At 35.6% G+C, this 13,480-nt stretch overlaps 2 protein-coding genes across 3 annotated transcripts; one reads left to right on the top strand and one right to left on the bottom strand.

Annotated features, from left to right (window-relative positions):
* The first annotated feature begins 308 nt into the window (after nt 1-308).
* LOC147556749 (uncharacterized) lies at nt 309-1,328 on the top strand. Its single transcript, XM_086658698.1, has one exon. It carries the CDS (start codon nt 309-311, stop codon nt 1,326-1,328), a length of 1,020 nt encoding a protein of 339 aa, XP_086514824.1.
* Nucleotides 1,329-8,928: 7,600 nt separating this feature from the next.
* LOC147556748 (putative F-box protein At1g32420) lies at nt 8,929-12,452 on the bottom strand. 2 transcript variants are annotated; one of them, XR_015235197.1, is made up of 2 exons: nt 10,732-12,166; nt 8,929-9,153 (listed from the first exon to the last, which is right to left on the bottom strand). XR_015235197.1 is itself a non-coding variant. In XM_086663953.1 (1 exon), the coding sequence occupies exon 1, from the start codon at nt 12,182-12,184 to the stop codon at nt 10,853-10,855; it is 1,332 nt and encodes a 443-aa protein (XP_086520079.1). In that variant the 5' UTR covers nt 12,185-12,452; the 3' UTR covers nt 10,617-10,852. The 2 variants fall into 2 exon arrangements, 1 of the variants encoding a protein (XP_086520079.1); XM_086663953.1 differs by lacking the exon at nt 8,929-9,153 and having other exon boundaries at nt 10,617-12,452.
* Nucleotides 12,453-13,480: the final 1,028 nt, after the last annotated feature.

Raw genomic sequence — 13,480 nt, 5'->3', positions numbered from 1 at the left:
ACTTCACCAAAGATCATCAACCTAAGAAGGCTAAGAATCATCACTCGTGGCTATGGAAATCCATGTCCAAACATGTTGACAAAGTTACCAAGTTAACGTTCTGGGATGTTAATAAAGGTACTAATATTAACATTTGACATGATTATTGGATCCCTAATCATCCTCCGCCTATATGTAACACCACCAATAGTAACCTCACAAAGGTTTCTCAACTTATTATCAATAACCATTGGAATACGACTATAATAACTCAATGCTTTAATGATGATATATGTAACTCTATTTTGAGCATAAACTTACAGGATCAAATGGATGATATTGCACGATGGACACTTACCAAATCAGGTAAATTTACCATTAAATCCATGTATTATTATTTACATACTGAACATTATGATTATGAAACAAAGGAATGGATCTTCATTTGGAATCTACCTATTCAACCAAAAATTAAACTATTCCTGTGGAAATGTTGTACGAACAGCTTACCAGTTCGCGGTAAAATTGGGAAGTTTATTGGTCATAACTATGAATGTGTTTACTGTCGAGCCCTTGAAACATTGATACACACACTTTTACATTGTGAGCTGGCTACTGTGGTATGGTTTCACTTTAATATCTTTTCTAGCAACATTACTAATCTTATTGACTGGATTATCTCATGGAATGATATTGATGACCAGATTAGTGGTCTTTTTCCTAACGTCCTTTGGCAGATTTGGAAAGCGAGGTGTGATAGCTGCTTCTCTAATGCTAAGATTCTACCCATGATGGTTATTGATCAAGTCCATAGCACACCGAATCTCCTCAAACATCCTATGCCTCATCAACAAATTGAACGGAATATCCAATGGTCTCCGCCGATAACACCTTACATTAAGATCAACGTCGACGCTTCTTTTATGGATGGAAAAGAAATAGCGGGGATCGGATGTATCATGTACAATGACAAAGCCAACTTTCTCGCTGCCTCGGCAAGTAATTATAGAGGTCAAAATGCAGAAGAATGTGAATGCTGGGCAATTGTCAAAGCTCTCCAATGGTCGACATCAAAGCATATCGATTATCTTCATATTGAAAGTGACAATAGTAATATTGTACAATCTCTCAACAGAGAACAGGCAGATATTAGCTGGCAAGCAGGCAAGCTCATTGACAAAGTGCGGCAACTAGAAGGAAACTTCATCAAAGTTATATACACTCACATCAATAGGTCCGGAAATGCGAAAGCTGATATCCTAGCTAAATGGAGTCACAGAAATATGGGTACCTGGATTTGGCGAGCTATATCGGATCTCCCAGAGTCTTTAATTTCTTTTTTTAGTTAGGCGCAGTGGTTTGGTGTTAGGTTTTATCTCAACAAAAAAAAAAAATTTACATGAGGTAGGTATACCTCCCTCAGTCCTTATGCCTACAGGGCATAATTTTGGTGGAACAAACATGAGGTGTCACTCTCTATATTATATCATGATCTAACTACTAAATAGGATTCAATGAATTTTGGAAAGTAAGGATGTAAAATTTTTTAAAACACACATTAGATTATTAGATTTTGTATATTTTCAATGAAACTATCATCCAAAATTTGATTTCTCTTTTATTTTATTTTATTTTATTTGTTTCTTTCAAATTTTTTAGTTCTATCAAATTAAGTCAATGAGAGAAATTTGAACTTGTAACAGGTTGTATTCAAATAAGAGTTTGATAGCTTCATTGGGTTTCTTTGTTAAAAAATTCATTTTTGTGTCGTAATCATTGTATAGGATTTTTACGAGGATTTGCTTGAGAACATGAGCAAATGATAGCCTCAATACCCTTGACAATATTACTGATAACATGGTAACCACAGTTTTCTTTCCTAAATTGTTTCAACAAAATTTGACTAATTGGGGAGAAGTACTATGAGCAACAATAACATCAATGAGGAGGATATTATAGCTGATCTTACAGGTGACGTTTTCCTTTGATGAATTGCAACATGGTAACCAAAGTTTTTTTCCTCCTGTAGTCGCTTCCCAAAAATTTTTATACCGAGCTCACTTCATGGCATTTTATTCCAATAACTTTTCTGAAATGATTGATCTATTATTTTCTTCTCTATTATCAAATCCCAAGTAATAGCACTTTAGTCTTCTAATTTAGTCTAACCGCAGCAAACCACCTGATTCCGACACAATTGCCTATTTAATCCCTATTTTGGCTTAGCTGATTGGAGAACAACTAAGTTATTCCCTTCTTTCGTCGGAAACCCAGGATGTTACAGTATAGTAATTTTTAAGATTTTCTTGAGGCCATGTTTGGCGCGCGGAAATGGAATGTGATTCCACATTCCTATAACGCGATTCATGGGAATCAGATTATTTCAGTTCAATGTTTGGTTTGACCAAGAATAGGATTTCGATTCCTAATAGATTCCTAAACTAGTGTTTGGTTCGTACAGAAATAGGAATGTAAATTTTTGTAAAAGTATTATTATGTCCTTTTACTTAAACTACATAATAAAACGTCAAATTTGTTATATATTTTAATCTATATAATCTAGTCAAATTTGTATATATGAAATAGTAACGCGATACATCAATTTAAGTAGTATATAAAAATTTATTTGAAATAAACAAGGGTCTCGGCTAAAAACTTTTCGTTTTAAACGTTATGAAATCAATTAAATTGAAAAAAGAACAAGAGAGAAAGAATAAGAACTAGAGAGAGTTACGTTCGGGCGAGGGAGAGAGTTGCTATGGTGGTGGCTAACCCTAAGTTTTTAAATTTTTTTTTAGTTGTGATATTATGTGGGGGGATGTTTTTAATACTGGACATTCAAGTGTTATATTAAGGATAATTTTGTTCATAAATATTGAATCAAAGCATCCCCGGGAATGGAAATCACAAACACACCCCCTCCCTGGATTTGCTGTTACACCATTTAGGAGGAATCCTAATCCTTCGGGAATAAAATTTCCGCTCCACTCCCGCAAGCCAAACAATAATCAGGGTAGTGATTCTGAAAAATCAGATTCCATTCCAACGTGATTCTCGCGTGCCAAATATGGCCTGCGAGTTTTAATTCAATGCCAAAGTTGAAGCACGAAGTCTTTTGTTGTTTATAGTTAGGTATGGTGGAATATAGATTTCAACATATTTTTGCAGATTGTCTTCCCTGTAAAGTTATCTATCGTTGTGGTTTCTTACGTAATTTTCACAAATTTGTGCAGGTTAAAGTACCATGTTTCGTAGGATGGGCATTCAATGATACAAAACACTTACAATGAATTTGTGTATTGATCTTTGGTACGCCGTCAGCGGAGTGAATTAGCAAGATATAGCCGTCATGCTTTTCGAAGAAAAGGTTAGTTTTTTTACTGCTTCTACGAGACATAATTTTTTTTTTACTTTTATTAAAACATGATTTTATAATCTCAAGTTTAGACGAAACTTCTTAGAGATACCAATATCGAGAAAGTAGGACAAAATAGAGGTAGTGGTTGAACCACAATTTTATTCGACTGGTCAAATTTTAGGTGTATTTTTCTTTCTCTTCCTTAGATTCTTTCCCAATAGAAATGAAAATTAGTCAAACAATCAAAACAAGCAACATTAATAATATTTTCATGGTTTAAGTCATTTTTCTAATGATGAACAAATGAGAAAGAAATCGAAAAAGTCTCATGTTTATTAGTTTGAAAATGTTAATGAACTACACTATGTTTATATCTATTGAATTTTGAATGTATATCTGGACGGATGAACATTTTTTTTATTAGGTAATTAGAAAAACTAAATGTTATTTTGAATCTTGATAGTAAGCAAAGAAAACTACAGTTCCTGCAACACAACTATACCAATGGAGAAGATGGGCCTTAGAGAGTCAAAGTTAGGGTTGATAGAATATGTCTGTTGTTTTCCGTAAGTGGTTATGGAGGTAACTACGAGAAAGGTCAGAAGATGATCACAATTATCTATCAAGGGCCTAACAAGCAACCAATTTCATTACCACAACATCTTTCATTGAGCTTCATTGATCAACTACTCATGGAAATTTCTAAGATCAAACACCAGCACATGCCACTTCTTTCTCACATTGGTTGGCTTATTCTACTTATTCTTTGGTTAGTTTGTTGTGGGGTTGCTTCATCTTATGATGATGCATTTTCACGTCTCTTTAATTTGGGGAAGATAATTTTTGTTTTTTTCAACCCTAAAATGTTAGTTTGGCAGGTGTAATTCAAGGTCTTTGTACATTTATTTGGAAGAATGTAATGGATCTTATTTTGTGTATTATTCTAGTTGCATTTCATTGGCCAAATTCTTTCGTCAGTAGTGTTCGTCTTTTCAGGTAAACATTCCGTCTAAAACTATAAAGAACAAGGGAAATCTAACCTAACAACTAACAAATGTGTAGAAATGAAACTTTTGAAATTATTTCAAATACAAAATTATGCTTAAGCTTCTCTATTATTTACACTTTGTCCTGCAGGTCAAAGACATAATGCTTTGATTAATAGTTTTGAAACCATTCACAAATAGTACCTTTTGAGCATCTTCGGAAGGGGATAAAGCTACTTCTTTCTCTCTTGGTAATGAAAATGCAATTAATGATTACGATGTTGTATGCACGTAAGAATATTTCTGCTGACAATTTCATTGTCAATTTGGAGGCATATACTCATATCAGTTTAAAAATGTGTTCATATGATGTTTTTCTTCTTTTGGTTTGGGTGGTGATGATGCAGAACTATGAATGAATTGTACAAGTGGATCAAGATCACCCTTCACACTTACCAATTGAATAAGGAAAAAATCTTATATTAGTGAAGGAGATAATTGAACCTACCAGTTGTTATGCAGAGGTTGTTCTAGACTCAAGGAAACAAAACAATCGAAGAAAAATATTTGAAAAAGCAAATGCCTGAGCATAAGACTTCGAAGAGAAAGATTAACGAGTTTCTTCGCTCTTACTTAAGAACAGAGTCATGTGATGGAAAATAGTAGTTAGGGTGTAGGTATAAACCTGTCAAATTTGGTCATGAAATCATCCAATTCCAAGAACCAACTAATGTACGATATATAAGTTCAATCTGTTTGGCCATGGAATAATATTAGCTCTGCTGGTGTAATCTTACAAACTAATGTACAGTAAGTTCAATCGTTTTGGATATTAATGGTAATTTCTTACCCTTATTTGCAATGTTAGGTACAAAGATCTCATAATCATCTTTTGCCTTGTATTAATACTAGATATAGCCCGTGCCTTCGGCACAGTGCAATCCATTTTCAAGATATAATAAAATACGACAAAATCAAATATATCGTAAAACATCTAATGAAAAATCAAGGATGATAGACTGGTCGCAAGGTCTATAAATAAGAAAACATATTGAAGAAATTTGAGAAAGGATAACATAATGGAGAAACTAAAGAAACATGTGGTGTTAAAAGGGTTTAAATTGTTTTGGAAGTGGAGGGATGTAATAAATGTTTACGTTCTATCTGATTATAATGTAATTTATGTGATCTTATTTTCGTGTAGATGCCACACCAATTTACATAAAAAGATAAAATTAAGATTGCAAAGAAATGAATAGACTGGAAAGGTGTTGTTCTTAAGGTATAAGCAAACGGACAACCATTTACATGGTTAACATATAAAACTATCGTTGTCTATTCATCATCATTTTTTATGCATATATCAACAGGACTAAAAGTGCCAGAACCCATCAATAGTACAAGGATTTACAAGAGCACACTGGTCTACCAAGGCTAAACAAAACTCCCAAAACGGAAAAACATAAGCTATAACTCAACCCCATATTTAATGAGTTCCAACAATATTAGCAACTTCAGTGTAGGTATAAGACAACAAAAGCATAATTGCATACGTCTTTTGTTAACTCCTCTTCTGATAACCTGTACTGCATACATCATTTGTTAACTCCTATTCTGATAACCCCTGCCCTATCTTTATCTATTATCCTCTGTCGCTCCACATTGAAATTAGATGGTAGCAGCCCCTCTTTTCCTCTAGCTGGTATTCTTTCCTTGAACACCTCAAATACGAATGTATTCAAGGGAAAACAAAGGGCAAAACTCACACGACTCGCTCCGCCTACTCGTACGTGTCCATCACAACTTTGACTGTACGTATACCACCCATCATCCATTGAACATCAACCGTCCAGAACAATCAACCTAAAGACAAGAAAGTAAAAAGGTAAAGAGAATGACAAAGGCTATACTTACTTCGGATCATAAACGACATACTCATTATACTCTAAAGGTGTCTTTGTGCTGATAGGTGACAACTCGGGCATCAAGCTCTTTAAAGTCACCCTTCCATATGAAGTGTTCTGATTCGTCCATTTTATTTCTCCCTGGACCTTTTGTTTTTATTTCATTTTCTTCCAACAACTTCGTATCATGTTCTTTCAAAGATCAACCGATATTGACGAAGTTGTAAATGTTGAATTAGAACATCAAAGAATAAAAGTCAGAATAAAGTAATACCGAGGCACTTATATTTTCACTCGCAAGGCATGAAATAAGTAACAATCCCTATATTTTTTTTTTTGATGAGGGAAACAATCCCTATATTTTCCGTCACTAATAACAAAACTCGTTTATTGTCGCGTTGGTATAGATATTCATGAAAAATAACATGGGAGACAGGTTATTAAATATCCTTAATCACACTAAACGTAAATATTTATACTGTATGTAGCAAAATAAGATCGAAGAAAAGTTTATATAATAATTAAACGTAATTAAGAAGTCCGACAATCATCAAGGTGTTATGCGTTCATTTTAGTTGTCTAATTTGTTCCAAAAATTAAATACTTCCTCAAAATACAAACCCATGATATATGGTAGTATAGAAAATGCATAAGAAAGCTGTCATGCTTTAGTTAATGTTCTTTAACCATTGCCTAACCAGTATTTCTCTGGAGATCTCTAGTTCATTAACCAATAGATCTTGCATAGAAATTACTACCAAGAACTTTTTCAGAAAGTGGGTTATTAGTTTTTCATCAATGGGATGAAATCTAAAAGTATGTAATGATAAACCCATTTGATCATTTCCAAAAACCTTTTCCATTTATACAACTTGGAAACATTTTCCAGCACCTCTTAATTTGGATACAAAGCAATTTCCTGGACAATTCAAAAGTTGTTTGATATAAATCAACCCCAACAAAACCTGATACAATAGTATTCCAAGATGCTTCATTTCTCACAGACAATTGATCGAACAAGTATGTGACAACTTCTACTTAACAAATTTATATTGATTAAATCCAAAAAAAATGGGACAATAAAATATTGGGATGCAAAACTACATTAACACAAATTAGACAAACATATAATGAGATGAAAAACTACAAATCTGAAATCGAACTAAGTTGATGGAGGAAAAAAACTCATACCTGGAAACAAGGAGATGAAGATGAAATCTATTATGAAAAAGAAAGGGTGGAAAGTTCTGGAAAGTACCTGCAAATGAGTATTGCATAATCAAACACACAAACCAAACAAATGGAATAATCAAATAGAGCTTGAACCTACTTGTCTCACCAGAATCTAGTTCCTGCACAAAATTCCCGTATGTTAGCCACAAATAGGAATGTTCATAAAGTTGCGATCTCACACAAATACAAAAGTAGAAAAAATTGAACAGATAGTAATCAACGAACAGAAGAAGATTAATAAGGAGAATAAAATTGAAGATATAGATTAATGAGGGGAAAGAGCCTCAGGGTTCTTTTTTGAGAGAAGAAGAATCGCAAAGGAGCTGAAGCTGAGATTGTTCATATAACCTATTAATGAGATGGAGCTATAGTAATGAGGAAATTATAACAATTTCATTGAATGAAGAGTGGGATGAATGCGTTGTTGGAGGATAGGTGAAGAGATAGAGGTTTAAGAAACCATTACAATTCCAAATACAAGTTGTCTGATTGCCTAGTCAGCTTATCCTAGTCAACTTCAAATAAGTGAGTTGTCCTAGTCAGCTTGTCCTATTCACAACCTTTGTGTTTTGTTATATAGATTAGGATTATTTTCTATTTGACCCCTAGTTTGTGACTTGCTTCCTTTTTGGCCCCCTAGTTTTCATAAATTCAAAAATGGCCCCTTTTTTTCTAAGCCGTCAGTTATCTTTAAGTCTTGATATTTTTGTTTCCTTATTTACCCTTCTGAAAGTTAATTTTCCCTCTTCTTTTTCTTCTTCTCCTCTCTAACCCTAGTAGATCTGGGTTAACTAAAGGGTCATTAGTGAATGAGGAGTCAAATTGTATTTTCTACTTCCATATTTGTTGTAATTTGGGAGATATGGAGAGGGCAGAAATATTACTGAATAAGATGGAGTCTACCGTATTCTTCCAGACCACTTCTCTTGCAACCACCGTGAAAACCCACATCAAGATTCAATATACAAAGATAACTCAAACCCACATGAAAAATCAGAACACCCAAAGGAACCAAAACCATTTCTGCAATTTTTGTTTTTGTCTAATTAATTTAAGAATTGGGTGCCAAATATGTTTAAATGTTTTAATGGTAAAGCTGTTACTTGAAGAATCACCCAGATCTTTAGATGTAAACTCCTAACATTTGTAGTTTTGCTTCTTCATATGCTTGCCACGACATAGTGTCTCGTCTGGTTGCAAACCAGATCTCGCCTGGTCTGGTTTCCAGACGAAACCAGAGAGGCCCTTCGCCGGAGACGGAGAGGAGAAAAAAAAATAAAAAAAAGGAAGATGTCGCTGGAAATGGTGGAAGTTCGTCGGAGATGGTGGTCGTAGGTGAAAGGAAGAAGAAGCTGAAAAGTATAAAAATTTGGTTGTTTGGGGGAAACAAAAAGTTCTAATTTTTTTTTGTTTCCACCAAAAAACTTCACACCCCAGAAAGTTTCTTTATTTCCATGTAACACCGACCAAAAACAATACTGGCAATAAGGGAAATTGAACAACCGACCACATCAGTAGAATGCTCTCGTTTTACCAATTATGTTGTCAAAGTCTTTTGTGAAGATGCTCAACACAAAGTAGAAGTTAGTGCGGGAACCCGGCTGAGTCCACCTGTAGCTCCATCAATTCTATATTAATCTATGCACAGTGAACTTCTCCAAATACATTAAACGTTGACAACCCCAAATTAACCCTGTTTTCTCCACCTTTCAATACCCAAAGTAACGAATATTCATTCTACTTACATACCAGTTTTTAAACTACAAACAATAGGAAAAGATCAAGGTGTAGTATTGAAAAAGTAACTGTTAAGGTATCTCACCAAACCATCCCACCGAGCCCATCAAGAGAGGTCCAACCGACCTCATGCAAGGCCCAACCGACTGACCCACGTGCCTAAAAGGAAGTTGTTATTACGGAAGTTTCTCAATTTCCCTAGATTACTGCTATGTGTAACTTACTTGTAAAACCATAAATACCCATGTAAACCTATGAATAAAACACGCACAGAATTCTTCTCACATATCTCACTCTTTCTTTCTCTCTCTCTCTCTCTCTCTATCTCCCACGTCTCCTAAATGGCACATTCGTTTTTCCCACCGTCTCATCTCCATCTCCTCATTCGGGTTCTCCTTCATCCTCCTACGACCGGACGGATGTACCTATCGGTACACCTTCACGGGTTCAACACATCGCCCCTGCCGCTACAGGCACCTCGGGGCAACCGTCCTTCGTTCCCTTTACGAGCACCTCCGGGCACAACCCTGATATGTCTACTAGCCCAGCTCGTTCACCAATCGGCCCCACATCAATTTCTCTTGAGGCACCCTCACCGCCTGAACCGGCTACATCTTATCGGCCTACACGCGTCCGCCGCCCACCGTCAAATCTTAATGACTATATTTGTCACTCTTACCCGAATTCTAAAGCTTTATATCCTCTTACTGAGTATCTCGATTTTAAGATACTTTCAGACTCTCACCAGGTCATTCTCAATTCGGTTATCACTACAGTTGAGCCTACTTCGTTTTCTCAGGCTGTTAAATCACCTCATTAGCGTGAGGCAATGGAAAAAAAATCGCCGTTTTAGAATCCAATAACACATGGACCATTACAGACCTTCCCTCGGGAAAGAGGGCGATCGGCTGTAAATGGGTATATAAAATCAAATTCAAAGCCGATGGCTCTATCGAACGATATATAGCTCGTCTTGTAGCAAAGGGCTACACCCAAATTGAGGGTCTCGAATTCCATGACACCTTTGCTCCAGTCGCAAAGTTGGTTACAGTCCGAGTCCTTCTCTCAATCGCAGTTGTTAAAGGTTGGTCTCTTCACCAACTAGATGTCAACAATGTCTTTCTCCAGGGTGACCTCGATGAAGAGGTTTTCATGAAACTTTCTCCTGGCCCAACCGACTGACCCACATACCTAAATCGGCTAGGGTTAGATATTGAGGAAGATGTTATTTTATGTAATATTCTTGTATAAGGAAGTTACCCAATTTCCCTAGATTACTGCTATGTGTAACTTACTTGTAAAACTATAAATACCCATGTAAACCTATGAATAAAACACACAGAGAATTCTTCTCACACATCTCTCTCTATATATATCTCCCACGTTTTCTCCCTATATCTCTCTCTCTCTGTTCAGTTATTTATCATTATTCAAGAGGTGATTTACCTCTTCACAGTAACATTATTCATAACCACTCAATAAAAGAGACTGCAAGTACAAATAAAGGCTTACAAATAAATTACCAATCTATTACATCCCCTACGCATATATTCTTATCTTAAAGATTATATGCATGAAGAGAATAAACAAACAAAAAAAATTACTTCTCAAGAAAGAGTGAGTTCATCAATCTATTACAATGGGGTATAAGAGAGTTACGGAGGCAAAAGACTTTCTGAGAAAGTAGTAAAAAAATTGTCAGCGCATAGATGTGGAACTGAAGACGGCATTCCACTAACTTCAAACTCTGTCCAAGTACGCTTAGTCCAGTTATAGCAATAAAAAAATGCACATTTTTTCCTCACTTCATAATGACAGGCATATCCATCGCATAATGTTAAGATTACCTTGTCATTTGATCCAACGAAAGTGTGAAACTTAACACGCTGACACTTTGTCAACTCGAAAGGAATTGTGATACTGCACACTTCACTCCAATTCCCACTTCTGTGATCATCTTTATACATATAGATTTGGTAGATCTTGTCATTCATTTTAGTACACATACATAAATGCCCATCAACTTCAAACAAATCAACAACCCTACCATCACCGGACGAATATGGATTTCTAACATAATTAACTGTTTCGTAAGGATCCGGAGGGAGATCAAGAATGAAATCAGGGATTGTGATTGTTTTGAACTTCTCACTTCTTACATCAAAGGCCACTATGCATGATGGACGAAATTTACTTCCCCACACACCATGCATTAGTGCAAAAGTGCTCCAGTAAATAAAACCATTCACATAATTAGAATCATCTGGTAGATCATAAGGTGGGCACTCATCGATCCTTCTCCATGTATTATTACCGTTATAACCTTGGCGACCAATGGTTAAAACGTAACAATAAAACCTGACATCTTGAGATGACAATATTTTCCACACACAGACCAATTTGTGTTCATTTGAGGCAGGATCAAACCCAAACCCATAAGTGCATGACATAATTCTTTCGTCCAAACTATAGCACAGTTTGCCATGGTCGTCAATTTTTACTACTATATGTATAGGTTCAATCCATGGTGATACTTCTCCAGTACTGATATTGCATATCCGAACAACATACTGACACTGTGAGTCAATGAGACAGATCAAACCATTTATAGGTTTAGAAATCAAATTGTAAAAGAACGACGAAGAGTCCATCATCCTCGCTGTGTCAACCACTACTAAGCTTTGCTTGTCTTCAAACATTATGTCAGCAGTAATGAAAAACTCCTTATGAGGCCAAGTATCAATCTCTAATTGTTCCATGACGTAGTCATCCTCTGGTAGAGGAACTACCATAAATAGACGACAAGGGGGGCGTGTTTTCGAATGGGTAAGGTGTATATCAATGAAGTGTTCATCATGTTGAATTAAGGAACACAAACGCTTAGAAACACTCTTGAAACGGAATAGGGATTTCACTGGGAGTCTTGTTAGTATCTCGCATACCATCCAATCATAACCAATAACACTACTAATACTACAGAAAGCCATAACCAGCTTGTAGATCAATCGGATTCGAATTTAAATACTTTAAAATTCTGATCATTTCCAACTAGTATTAATTCTCAACAGTTGATTTTTGAAGAATTTGGTAAGAAAAAACCCTAGAAAGAATAGCATTATTATATGAGACTGGAAAGTGGGTAGGGGTATTAAGACTAGAAAATACTTACCAAGATAAATAATACCATATTAGCTGCTTCTTTCAATGTGGGAGTTGCGAGGAAGAGAACGTGGAGAGACAAGCTTTAGGTTTTCTGTGAATATTTGTTTTGCAATTGATCTATGCCCATGTGTAAGGGACTTCTGGCCCTATTTCCAACGGCTGGGATTGCATTAAACCTAGATATTAGGGACCACTATGTAATTTTTAGTGAAGGACTACAACTTTTGGCTATTTGAAGTTCTATAGGCACCTCTCAATTAGACAATTATGCTATAGGCTCTGGTCCTCGAGCAAAAAAATATTCAGAAATGCTGCTTGGCGTGAGTCGTAGACATATAGAAAAGAGACAAAATCAAGGAATGATGCGTAGCTAAACACGTGAAAGAGTTTCAAATTTTCGGAAGTTCCAAGTTTAGTCCTTCAAACTTGCGCGTGTAGAGACCGTTCCCTATGCAAATTTCAGATCTGGACCGTTGATTCACTCAACAATCCAGAGCTAAAAATAGATGAATCCCTCAGCAAAACAACTTCTCTCATTTGAAATTTCATATTCAAACAATCCAGATATGATCCTAAGTTAGAATTCTAAATCGTTCAACAAAAAAAAGTTACAATTCTAGATGAAGAAGAAAAACAAAATTATGAATACCTAAACTTGGATTTTTAAGAAATGAACTGAAATTTTGAAATCTGCAACTCTGGTGCCACCACCAACTTCAATTCTGGCCGTCACCACAATCTCCCATTCCAGTTGTCATCAGCATTCTTCCTCTCTCTCTACCTTCTTCTTCTTCTTCACTCACGCTCTTTCTCTCTCTCTCTCTCTCTCTATCTCTCTATCTCTCTTACTTTCTTTTCTTTTCTCACCTTTGCACCGAGCTAAAGGGCATCACTCTGTCTGCTTAATCTCGAAAATATAGGGTCTTGGATCACTTCATTGAAATAGGGATGGATTCTCACAAAAAAAATATGCAGCAAAATTGTTTTGCTTTTATAATATCAAGTGTTTTAAACTTAGCAATTTTTTCATGTAGTTTTAATGGCAAAAGAAAATATTTTCAACCTCAGTTCAATCAGAAAATGAGGGAATTGTCCAAATTTTGGCCCTTCAATACGCGTTC

This window comes from Eschscholzia californica, unplaced genomic scaffold (genome assembly GCF_041429995.1).
Source record: "Eschscholzia californica isolate CP2 unplaced genomic scaffold, dmEscCali1.0.p SCAF_2, whole genome shotgun sequence".
NCBI classification, from domain to species: Eukaryota; Viridiplantae; Streptophyta; class Magnoliopsida; order Ranunculales; family Papaveraceae; genus Eschscholzia; species Eschscholzia californica.
This window is presented reverse-complemented; position numbering and strand designations above follow the sequence as displayed.